Source organism: Mirounga leonina, unplaced genomic scaffold, assembly GCF_011800145.1.
Source record: "Mirounga leonina isolate KUSES-001 unplaced genomic scaffold, KU_Mleo_1.0 Mir_197, whole genome shotgun sequence".
NCBI lineage: Eukaryota > Metazoa > Chordata > Mammalia > Carnivora > Phocidae > Mirounga > Mirounga leonina.
The window spans coordinates 3,727,245-3,739,570 of NW_023270494.1; the positions used below are offsets into that span (position 1 = coordinate 3,727,245).

The window sequence follows — 12,326 nt, forward strand, 5'->3', positions numbered from 1 at the left end:
CAGTCCCGGAAGGGCTCTGGCACACCTGGGGGCCCGAGGCAGCCTGGGGTTGGCTTCTGCTAGCTCCCCCTGTGAAGATTCCAAAATGACGAGACAGGCAAGGAAGGCCCTTCCCACACACAGCAGCTCAGGACTCTGGCAGGGATGGCATCTTGTGTGATCTGCTCTGGAGGGAAGGAGGGATGCAGCACCACAGACCTGACGGGGGAGAAGGACGGCCGCAGGACTTGTAGATGGACCGGCGAGATAATACAGAGTAGCGGGAACACAAGAAATGCACACCCTAAATTCAGATTATTAGACAGATAAAATCTAAAATGGTATCCTTAATTCTCTATTGGTCCAGTCACAACAGACCTATGATTACATTCGGGCATCAAATCTCAGGCTCCACAGCGGGCCGTCGACCTGAAGCCCCGGTGCTTCACTGTGGAAGGGCTCTGCCCATGAGAACACACTTCTCACCTTCTCACCCTGGCAAGTCCAGGAACCAATGGCGCAAAAACTACCAAGGAAAAATGAGAGAATCGGTTACTGGACTTAGCAGCACCAGCTGCACAAACAGAAGCAGCCTCTGGCACCACGTTCAAGAAAAAACCAAAAGTATAGCTTAAATATTCTAATTTCAAATCGTGGACGTTCTCCTTCCCTGAGGCGCTGGGAAAGGGTCAGGCCGGGAGCAGTGCACTCGGCAGAGGCCTTACTCCACCGCAGTCAGCTGCTCGATGGCACAGCGCACTCTCTTTGCCGCCTCTTCGAATTCTTTCTGCTTACTGTTGGTTTCCTTTGCCTGGAAATAAAGAAGAGGTGCGTGAAACTGAACGAGAGTTTCCCAATCACACCCTGTAGATAAGATCAACGTGGAAAAAAGGCAACATCTATTGAGCACCTAAATAAATCGGGTGCTGTGCTCGGGTGGAGACCCCCAGCTATTTGGGGTGAATATCCTGGCTCAACTCAGGGGCCTCCCACTTCAGCTACATCCTAATAATTATAAAAGAAGACACTTCTGCAATGTTTGTGTGTCCCAGACACCGTTTCACCTGCTTTACACACACGAACGGCTTTATTGCTCGGTGTCCCTGTGGGGCAGATGCCACTGCAGTCTCTATTCCACAGTGAGGAAACCAAGGCCCAGAGTGGCGTCCAGGTGGCCCAGCTAGCTAGTCTGTGGCACAGTCCTGCTCTCAACCGCCACCCACACTGCTTCTGAAGCTCCCCCAGTTCAAGTCCAGAGCCCCCCTCTTGTCCACGTAGAGACACTGCCGAGCCTCAGCTTTCTCCTGAAATAGAAGATTCTTTGGCTTCCCGGGGCTCCCTGAACCTACCTTCTGACCTGTTCATTCTGCCCAACGCTCTCTCCAGAAGGACAAATGCCGGATCGCGTCAGCAGATCCAAGAACCTCTCTCCCTACCCTCACGTGTGTTCTCCTTGATTTCTCTGACACACTAAAAAGCTAACAGGCCTTTATCAGGCTAAATTTGTTTTCTAATTAGAAGCTAACTTTCAAAAATTACTTTTCATTATGTATGTTTGTGTATCTTAATTTTGCCGCCATGTATAAGGCTTACGTAAAATTATTAATTAAAAGAAAAATTAATTTAAAAAATAAGAAATTGACACGAAAAAGAGAACACAGCACCTGACAGTTAAGGGTGTGCCCTGTAATGGACAACTCTGCAGCTCGAGAGCCTCGTCTTTACAGATATGGAAAGATGACTGTGCTTTTTTTTTTCTTTTTCTTTTTAAGTAATCTGTATACCCGCCATGGGGCTTGAACTCACAACCATGAGATCAAGAGTTGCATGCTCCACCGACTGAGCCAGCCAGGGGCCCTGACTATGGCCTTTTAAAATATATTTTTTATTTACTTTTTTCTTCTCTTTCAACAAAGTCTAAAATTAAATAAGCCCCAAGGTACACAGGCTGTAATTTAACCACCACAACATGGAGGTCAACAACTCCAATTTATACATTTTTTTAAAGATTTATTTATTTTAGAAAGAGAGCACGCACACACGCGTGCAGGAGGAGGGGCAGAGGGAGAGGGAGAAAGAAAATCCCAAGCAGACTCTCAGCTGAGCACAGAGCCCAACTCGGGGCTCGATCCCACAACCGTGAGATCATGACCTGAGCCAAAAACAAGAGCCAGACGCTCAACCGACTGAGCCACCCAGGCGCCCCTGTTTTCTTAATAAAGGTGGATTGAAGCAAAACTCAGAAACTCATGGGGCACCACCTGGGTGGCTCAGTCAGTTAAGCATCTGACTCTTAATTTCAGCTCAGGACGTGATCTCAGGGTCACGAGATTGAGCCCCTCGTCCAGTTCCATGCTCAGCGAGGATTCTGCTTGGGATTCTCCCTCTTCCTCTGCCCCTCCCATTCTCTCTCTAAAACAAATAAATAAATCTTTAAAAAAAACCCAGAAACTATTAAAAACATAAAATGCCTGCGTACCTCAGTCATTAAGCGTCTACCTTCGGCTTCGGTCATGATCCAAGGGTCCTGGGATGGAGCCCTGCATTGGGCTCCCTGATCAGCGGGAAGCCTGCTTCTCCCTCTCCTGCTCCCCCTGCTTGTGTTCCTGCTCTCGCTATCTCTCTGTTGAATAAACAAAATCTTAAAATAATAATAATAATGATGATAATACAAAGGGGCACCCGGGTGGCTCAGTTGGTTAAGCGACTGCCTTTTGGCTGAGGTCATGATCCTGGAGTCCCGGGATCGAGTCCCACATCAGGCTCCCTGCTCACCTTCTCCCTCTGACCCTCCCCGCTCTCATGTGCTCTCTCTCTCATTCTCTCTCTCAAATAAATAAATAAAATCTTTAAAAAACAAACAAACCATAAAACGCACTAAGCAAAAGTTTGCCATCTGGAGCTTAGGATTCTTCTTCCTTCCTCTCGAGCTTCATTTTAGCCTCATTGCTAGTGTCTACAAACTCAAGTCTGACAGAGGTTTCTCTGCTTGCTCCCGTATCAAGTTCAGCCCCTGAACTGATTTGTTTTCTAGCTGGTTCTAATTTACTTTGTTTTCTCAAAAGGCAGAGGTAGCGCTGCAGCCCCAAGAAGAGCCACAGAGCGGGCAGCGCGCTCCCAGGTTAGACCCCTAAAAGGCCGGCTGTCCAGCAGGGACACCCCAGGGCCCCAGGAGGGCTGCTCCATCAACGATCCTGTCACACGGACTAGCAGCAGCACCTCCCACGTAAGTCTGGGGCCTCAGAAACCCACAGCATCACAGCAAACACCTGTTCCTTGTCTCCAGTATCTGCATACCCAACACAATTATTTCATCTCGTTCTTTTTAACGAACGTCCAATAAACGACTACCTTAAAACTACACACTGCAATCACATAGCTGACTTAATAGTTTAAAATACCAGGCCCCGACCTTATTTACCCCTACCGAACAGACAAGGTTTGCGTGCCAGCCCACCCCCAGGAGTGAGGTGCCCTAGACTGCCCATGGGGCTCCAGGGCGAAGCAGACAGACCTCTGGTTATGCCGGTTCCCAGACATGACCATCCACTCACATGGCCAAGTGCATGGGCACACGAGGGGACCTGACTTACATACTAGTGATAAATTATTTGCAGCAAATCTCACCATCAGCTGGTACTCTAGAACAGCATGTCCAACAGAACCTTTTGCAATGACAGAACTATTCCATTATCTGCGGGGCGCAGCACGGCAGCAACCGGACATGCGCAGCCACTGGGCACGTAAGACGCTCTCTGTGTGACTGGAGCACGCAAATCTGCACTCTACAGAATCTTCGTCATAAAAGCCACTCATGGCTGATGGCCACAGAGGGGGAGAGCACAGCTCTATGACATCGTAACAGTATAGTTGAGAGCCACGGGCTTACAAAAACTTCCCTGTTGTTTAAGTTGTATAAACCAATTAAGGAAAGTATGAACAGCTTACACTTTTTATTCTTCTTTAAAATACAGAAATTTAAAAATTATCTGGAAGGAGACACAATAAACAGTCCATGGTGGTCACCCTTAGCATAGAGGTGGAGCTTTTGATTCTTCCTTCTGGAAGCTTATATTGTTTGTTTTGTAATTAAACAAAGTAATAGAAACAAAGGCATCGTTTTAAAGTATCCTGTATTCTGGGGTGCCTGGGTGGCTCAGTCGGTTAAATGTCTACCTTCAGCTCAGGTCATGATCCCGGGGTCCTGGGATCGAGCCCCACATTCGGCTCCCTGCTCAGTGGGGAGTCTGCTTCTCCCTCTGCCCCTCTCCCTGCTGGTGCTGGATTGCACGCTCTCTCTCTCTCAAATAAATAAGAATTTTTTTTTTTTTAAAGATTTTATTTATTTATTTGAAAGAGAGAGAGAGCACAAGCAGGGGGAGCAACAGGCAGAGGGAGAGGGAGAAGCAGGCTCACTGAGCAGGAAGCCTGATGCGGGGCTCAATCCCAGGACCCTGGGATCACGACCTGAGCCGAAGGCAGACGCTTAACGACTAAGCCACCCAGGCGCCCTTAAATAAGAATCTTTAAAAAAAAATAACGTATCCTGTATTCTGACTTGGGGAGAACAGAAACAGCTGTACAATGAAAGCAAAACATTTTTTCCCATCCCCCACTTTTCTCCCTTCTTGCCTGTTCACCCTGGTCTGGTGTGGCCCCACTGCTGTTCCCGAAGATGATGGTGACCTGGTGAGCGAGCGTCTCCTGGTGGGCTTCCTGCTTCAGTGAATCCCTTCTCCCCATAGCCCACCTGACTCTGCCTATCAGACCAAGGGGCCTTGGAGCACTGGGTCACTCACTGCCTTGGAGCTGTGCCGTCACAACCACGTTTCCTCTTTGTTACAACCACCTAATATCCTTTGTCTTTTTCAGCACTCTACAGTTTGGTTTCAGCCTCTCCCTGGGCTACACATTAATCTTCCTCCTGCTCGCTGGGGCATAGCTTTCTCATGACTGTCCCCTAAGTAAACAGGCTGGTCTCTCACCTAGAATGGGCTTAGTAAACTGTGGCCTGTGGGACATATGGCCTATTTTCATACATTGGGCTACGAATGGTTTTCACATTTTTAAACAGTTGTGAAAACAAAAAAAACCCCCAAAGAATAATATCTAACAGAGGGCACCTGGGTGGCTCAGTCGGTTGAGTGTCTGCCTTCGGCTTGGGTCATGATCCCAGGGTCCTGGGATCGAGTCCCGCATTGGACTCCCTGCTCAGCAGGGAGTCTGCTTCTCCTTCTCCCTCTGACCCTTCCCTCTGCTCACGCTCTCTTACTCTCTCAAATAAATAAATAAAATCTTAAAAAAAAAAAAACAAAACCTAACAGAAACCATGAGGCCCATGAAGGCTAAAATATTTACTATCTGTGGCACTTCATGGAGGGTGTGCTGATGCCTGACCTAAGAGGCTCTCCCTGGCCCACTTCATGCTTCCAACACTGCAGTCCCCCAGACCCCCACTGCGTAAATGCTCTTCCACAACTCGCTATACTGACCACCAATTTCTTCCCTTTTCCTAACAAAAAATTTGGTCTTCAGTGTTTATACTATATCAGACAGAACTATTTCATAATCATCTCAAAAAGAACATAAATTTTCAACCAGAAAAGGATCTCAGAAACCATGGGGATCTGCCCTCCACGTGCAACCAAGACTGGCCTAAACTCAGAGCCCACGAATGGCGGGGGCAGAACTAGGATGTCAACTCCCAGCCCAGTGCTTTGCTACAACGATATTAAACACCCAAACATTTATTCTCTGTAACACCGCCATACTTAACAAATAAAAATAGAGGATGTCCAGCTAAATTTGAACTTCATAAAAACGAGTAACTTTTTTAGTATACATCCATACAAAACGTGAGCTATACTAATAAGTTATTCCCCATGTACCTGAAATTCAGATTTACCTGGGAGCCCTGATTTTCTCTACAGCCCAGGCTGCTTGGTACCCACCTCGTTGTGGACCCACAGCCTCACCCCTCCTCTCTCCCGATAACCCAGGATGCCTGTCCACAAGTCAAAGTTCACCTGCAGAAATCCCAAGGTCCAGTTGGACTGTGCCTCTTTTTCCCAATACCCATAATGCCCTTTCCCCGATATGTTACTATGTGCCCCCAAGCCCTCTGTCCCCACCAGGCTCACACATGAACACACACTATGTAAGTGGCCTCCCACACAGACTGTCACTGAAGGCTGGGCACCAGCCTAACCATCACCGCTCCAACACCAGAGGTACCTCACACTAAACACGTCCTCCAGGAGGGAACACGTTTTTCTCTGACTGCACAACCCCAAGACCACATTCCAGGACAGACGCTTTTCTGTCCTTTATATCCTCACATACCCATCTGAGGGGCTTAAAAATGCGTACTGAGGAAAACTAAGCCCCTCCAATACAAGGAGCGGGGAACTCAGTGCTACAGAAGCTCAACAGGGTTTGCCCTTGGTTCTTACTCCCGATAATACATACGATTTTGTTCTTGGCTCTTTCTTTGTCCAGTTTCAAAAATTCACTGAGGGTTAATTCTTCAAACTGCTTCTTTACAGAAAGGAAAGCACAACCAGATGAATGCTTTTTATGCTCCTCTCTAGAAAAATCAATACAGGAGCATGTCAACAGAGAAAAGTCAGGTAAAGGGAGAAAAACAACAGTTTGTCAGCAACACCCAGCACCTTGGCTCACAAACATGCCTTCCTCTGCTTCGTGAAGTACACAGAACCAGTGCTAGGTCCCGGGGCACACGCCCACACAGCCCATCTCTGCCCCCTGCCCTCTGTCTGGACATCTCCCCACCATGCTTGGGGCTGATGTATTTCATCTGGAGTCCTTCAGCAATTAGCAGGAAACATGTCACGTGGTATGTAAGTGCAGAGGTAGCACACTTCAAATCCCTCTAAAATCCTCAAGGAAGGAACTGTCTGAAGTAATCTCATTTCACTGGAACTGTTACAGAATCTGTTTGCTGGGTCCCAGTAAGGGCATCGCTGGCCAGGCTTCTCCAGTGAACTCCCCAGCCTCATTCTCTGCATTGGGAATTATCCCTGCAAATGGCGGACAGCAGTGGGAGCAGAACAGTACTGGAATGAACACACAGCCATACAGAGTCCAAAAGGACAGCCCTTAGGAACTACCATCTGAAAATATTCTAGCACCTAGAAATTCACTCCCAAGAATACAACGGGTACTTTCCCAGTGATCCCCAGTATGAGCACCATGCCATCCTAGTCAAGAATGGGTCATAAGGAGGGCGCCCGGGTGGCTCAGTCGTTAGGCATCTGCCTTAGGCTCGGGTCATGATTCCAGCGTCCTGGGATCGAGCCCCACATCGGGCTCCCTGCTCCGCGGGGAGCCTGCTTCTCCCTCTCCCTGCCGCTCCCCCTGCTTGGGCTCTCTCCCTCTCTGTCAAGTAAATAAATAAAATCTTTAAAAAAAAAAAAGGGTCATAAGAGCAAACACGTTAGAGAAAACAACAACTCTCTTCTGGCCAAGAACAGACAACTTGGGTAATTCTCTATAGGAAAATACTAACATACGGCAGCAATCGGGTCTGACAGGGGAAAAAAGATGAGAAAAGAAAGTGGTGTCACATACAAAAAGACAGCCATCAGGGTCTGGACATACACACGGAATTAAAAAAACAAAAACAAAAAACACAACCAAACACAAATCTAGATGCCTTAAAGAACAAAACCTGAAACAACACAAGCGTCCCATTTAAGAGAGTATTTTCTCTGGTGTGTGAGCGACAGCTCAATAAAGCTTTAGATGTGAAGACTCTAAAACAAGGAAAGCACCTGGACACCCCCAGGTCACCACAGGATCTGCGCCTGAATTCGGCCAGACCTGAAGGGCGTCAAGGACAGTCCTGCAAGAATGAGCCTTTCTTCAGCATCCACTGGAGGACGTCTGGCCAAATCGGGCTTAAAAAGGCTGAAAGCACCACCAGGGCACCACCACAAAGAGATTCGTCCACTTGCAATAACTGTTTGGGGCACAAAACGAACTCGGAAAGCCGCGGCTGCATCACTAGGTGTCGGAAACTCATAGTTTTCGCAGGCCCAGCTCAAAACAGGAGCCGGGGATGCAGCCGGGGCCACCTGGAAGCCCAGCGAGGCTGGCCTGGGGGACTTACATAGGGTCATCATCCGGCTCCCAGCCTTCCAGCTCCTTGAAGCAGAAGAAACACTGGGCCAAGTCGGGCTCGTTCTCAGTGGGACAGTGGATAAAGCCGGCCTCGGCCATCTGCAAGGGAGAGCTGAGGCTCAGGCCCCGGCGGAGGCGCTCCAGGGTCCCAGGAGCCCGTAGCGGGAGGGGTAGCCCCGGCCGGGATCCCACAGACGGAGGGGTCGCCCGGGGCCCGGGAGCGCAGAGGGAGGGGTCTCCCGGGCCGAAAGCCCAAGAGGGAGGGGTTTCCCGGGGCTGCCATCCCACGGCTGGAGGGGTCTCCCGGGGCCGGAAGCCCAAGAGGGAGGGGTCGCCCCGGGGTCGGGAGCCCACAGAGGGAGGGGTCGCCCAGGATTCGGGAACCCACAGCCGGAGGGGTCGCCCGGGGCCCGGGGCCCGGGAGCGCAGAGGGAGGGGTCTCCCGGGGCTGCCATCCCACGGCTGGAGGGGTCTCCCGGGGCCGAAAGCCCACAGAGGGAGGGGTCGCCCCGGGGTCGGGAACCCACAGCCGGAGGGGGTCACCCGGGGCCGCGCCAGGGCCCTGGGGAAGGGCGGGCCTGGGGCCCAGGGAGGCCGCGCGGTCTCACCCGCTCCGGGGTGCAGGCGCAGCCCTCCAAGAACGGCCAGTTCTTGAACGTGGAGATGCGGTGGTCCTTGAGGTAGAGCTGCCAGGCAGGGGGCAACGACGAAGCGCCCATCCCGCCGCCACAGCCACAGAGCGCCGACCTGATTCAAATCCGGCGGTTGGCTGCCGCCGCGGAGCATGTCGGGAACGCGCTGCCGCAGAGCGCGCCGCCCGCGGCTCTCTGGGAAGGCTGGGCGGCGCGGGGCGTGCTGGGAGTTGTAGTCCTCCCGCCGTGGGGCTCAGGACTCGCTATGCGCAGAGCGGCCCATGCCGCGCGCTGGCCCTTTCCCACACTTAGCGTTTCTCCCATTGCTTGCAAAGACCGGTGGGAAGAGGGATTGAGGATGCTCTGACGTCCCCGTGATGGGTTCAAGGAGTGGCCACTGTCGAACACATATGTGTTAAGTCTGTGCTCATTAAACACTCCCCTTTCTCCGTAAGATTTTGTAACAGATATTTAATTCATAGATCAGCTTTTGGCTCTATCAAATCTTACCAATAACAGCTTCTGCCCTTTTGATCCTTCTGCATTATTTGTACCAAGTTCCTACTGTCTGGAGTCAAATGCTTAACATCTAAATGTAGTAGCTAAAAAAAACCCTGAGGCTTATATCAGTGTTAGCCGTTGTTAAATTAATTTTGTTCATTTCTACCAGTTACAGTCTTTATGAATTGGGTAAGCTGTTAGCTCGCAATTATTGTAATTGACAAGCAAATTGGGAGCAATTTTGTGAAACAGTGGGGAGGGAAAATGAGAGAGAAAAACACATAGACAAAGAAAGAGCCACCCCAGAGATGGGAGGGAGGCAGGCTGTGTTGCTCTCTGGGTTGCTAAATTCTCTGGGTCAAAGGTCTCCCTGGTTAACCTGAACAGGTGACTGCCTTGAGAGTTCTTGTCTCCTCACAACACTGAGCGACCACAGATGTTTTGATCTTTGCCTCTGTGAGAAGGCAGAACAGCACGTGCTTGTTTTAACTTGCATCTCTCAGATTAAAATACTGATCATCTCAACTCTGTTGCTTTTATCTTGCTTGTGAATTGCCCATTGGTGTCTACCCACTTGGCTCTTAGGATACCGACATTTTTCCTATTGCCTGGTGAGTCTTTATTCAGAAGGCACTTAACCTCATTTGTCATGTCCTCCCGGCCCTTGACTCCAGTTTGTTGTCTTTTGACTTTGTGGCGTATTTTTTTCTTGCAGAAGTTTTTAATTTTTTTTTAAAGATTTATTTATTTGACAGAGACAGACACAGTGAGAGAGGGAACACAAGGAGGGGGAGCGGGAGAGGGAGAAGCAGGCTTCCCGCAGAGCAGGGAGCCCGATGTGGGGCTTGATCCCAGGACCCCGGGATCATGACCTGAGCCAAAGGCAGACGCTTAACGAACTGAGCCCCCAGGTGCCACAGAATTTTTTAATTTTTATGCAGTTATATTTATCAGTCTTTTTCTTCCCCTGACTTTTCGTGTTTTAAGTGTGTTTTTTTGTTTTGTTTTGTTTTTCTTAGTAATCACTACACCCAACGTGGGGCTCGAACTCACTACCCCCATATCAAGAACCACATGCTTTTTGGATTGAGTCAGCCAGGCGCCCCTGACTTTTGTTTTCTATTTCTGGTTGGCTTCTTTTGTTTTGTTCCACTCTGAGATGACTTATAGAAGATATTCATTGAAGATTCCTTTTGGTTTTGGTGTTCATTGTTAAAATCTTGATCCTTTCAGAAGTATATCGATAGAAAGGTGCATGTGGAAAGGGCTCGGGTTTCTTTGCCAAGATCTGGCCAGTTGACCCCACACTGTTTGGTAAGCAGCTTTGAACAAAGGCAGGTTTGAAACACCACTTTTATCACTTAGCAAACTCCCCTTATCACTTAGCAAACTCCCCTGTGTGCTGGGACCCATCTCTGGGATCCAACCCAGCCTCAGGTCTGCCTGTGGGTCTGTCTGCCTATTCCTGCTCCAGCTGGATTCTTTTACAGGTGAATAAAAGGAGACCCAGGGTCGCTGGTAGAAGTCCAGAAAGGACAGGGAGTGAAACCAACTCCAGGAACAGAGCCCTGAGCAGCTCCCAGGTGCTAGGCAAGCAAAGAGGGCCGAGATAGGTCCCCACCTGCTCCACCAAGTCAGAAAGGATAATTCTAGAGGGCTTCGATGCCACACAAAAGCCTCAGGAAAGCTTGAAAGACTACTAAAGGACAGAGAAGGACATTAACTCTAAGTCCCTGAGGGCATCGCTGACCACCCAGACCTGGGTGTCCAGGAGTGCGGGGGTGAGGTGGGGGCAATGACAAACATAGGGGAGAACAGGGAAGGACAGGGAGGATGGGTGGGGCTGACCCCGGGGCAAACGCCCCCCTTCCCTCCTCGAAGTGGTGTCCCAGCAACAGGCAAATCCTGCAGCCTACGGGGAAATCTGTGTCTCTTCCATCTGCGTCAGGAACAGGGTGTTCTGAGGTCACTTCCCGAGATGCAGGGGTGGCTGAGTGGCGCCTCTCACATCCGCAGGCCAGAAATAAGAGGACTTCTCGGTGCTCCAGCCCCACGTGGGCTGCTGGCTTCTATTCTTTTAATGTCACAACATTTTGGAAACAATTTTTTTAATTAAGTAGGCTCCACGCCCAACATGGAGCTTAAACTCATGACCTTGAGATTAAGAATCCCATGCTCTACCACGCTCTACTGACTTGAGCAAGCCAGGTGCCTCTGGAAACTTTTTATTGTATCATTTTATTATTTTTTTAAAGGATTTTATTTTTAAGTAATCTTTACACCTGACCAGAGGCTTGAATTTACAACCCTGAGATAAAGAGTTGCATGGTCTACTGACTAAGCCAGCCAGGTGCCCCTTTATTGTATTATTTTAAATTATAGAAAGTTTGCAAGAATAGTACAAGGAATACTCATGTATACTCTATCCAGATTTTCTGTTTACATGATGCCCATACACACACATATATGTATATGTATATGTATATATATAGAGAGAGAATATATATATAGTATGTGTATATATGTATATTTTTTACCTGAGCAATTTAAGAGTAAGGTGAAAGCATTATCCCTCTTTGCCCCTAAATACTTCATCTTTCATATAACCACAGCACAATTGTTAAAATCAGGAAATTTAACATTAATAGTTATCTATATAATGAGCTTATACAACTCAACACCAAAGAAAAACAACTGTTTGACTAAAAACTGGGCAGTGGACCTGAATAGACGTTTTTCCAAAGAAGACACACAGATGGTCAACAGACACATGAAAAGATGCTGAGCATCACTCATCATCAGAGAAATACGAATTAGAGCCACAATGAGATATCACCTCACACCTGTCAGAATGTCTAAAATAAAAAAGCACAAAATATAGCCAGTGTTGGAGAGGATGCGGAGAAACAGGATCGCTTGTGCACTGTTGGTGGGAATGCAGACTGGTGCAGCCACTGTGGAAAACAGTATGGAGTGTCCTCAAAAAATTAAAATAGAAATACGTATGATCTAGCAATTCCACTATTGGGTATTTATCCAAAGAAAATGAAAACAATCATTTCGAAAAGATGC

General features: G+C 48.7%; 1 protein-coding gene across 1 annotated transcript; it reads right to left on the reverse strand.

Moving 5' to 3' along the window:
* Nucleotides 1-275: 275 nt before the first annotated feature.
* On the reverse strand, nucleotides 276-8,905 carry BIRC5 (baculoviral IAP repeat containing 5). Its single transcript, XM_035025886.1, has 4 exons — nucleotides 8,730-8,905; nucleotides 8,111-8,220; nucleotides 6,448-6,565; nucleotides 276-790 (listed from the first exon to the last, which is right to left on the reverse strand). Exons 1-4 carry the CDS (start codon nucleotides 8,838-8,840, stop codon nucleotides 701-703), a joined length of 429 nt encoding a protein of 142 aa, XP_034881777.1. The 5' UTR covers nucleotides 8,841-8,905; the 3' UTR covers nucleotides 276-700.
* Between the last annotated feature and the right edge of the window lie 3,421 nt (nucleotides 8,906-12,326).

Excerpts from the sequence above, each read along its gene's own strand:
- BIRC5 (XM_035025886.1), bottom strand. The coding sequence starts at position 8,840 with ATGGGCGCTTCGTCGTTGCCCCCTGCCTGGCAGCTCTACCTCAAGGAC. Across the intron at positions 8,221-8,729 it reads GCGCCTGCACCCCGGAGCGG|ATGGCCGAGGCCGGCTTTAT; the intron begins GTGAGACCGCGC and ends TCTCCCTTGCAG. Across the intron at positions 791-6,447 it reads AAAGAGCCAAGAACAAAATC|GCAAAGGAAACCAACAGTAA; the intron begins GTATGTATTATC and ends CTTTATTTCCAG.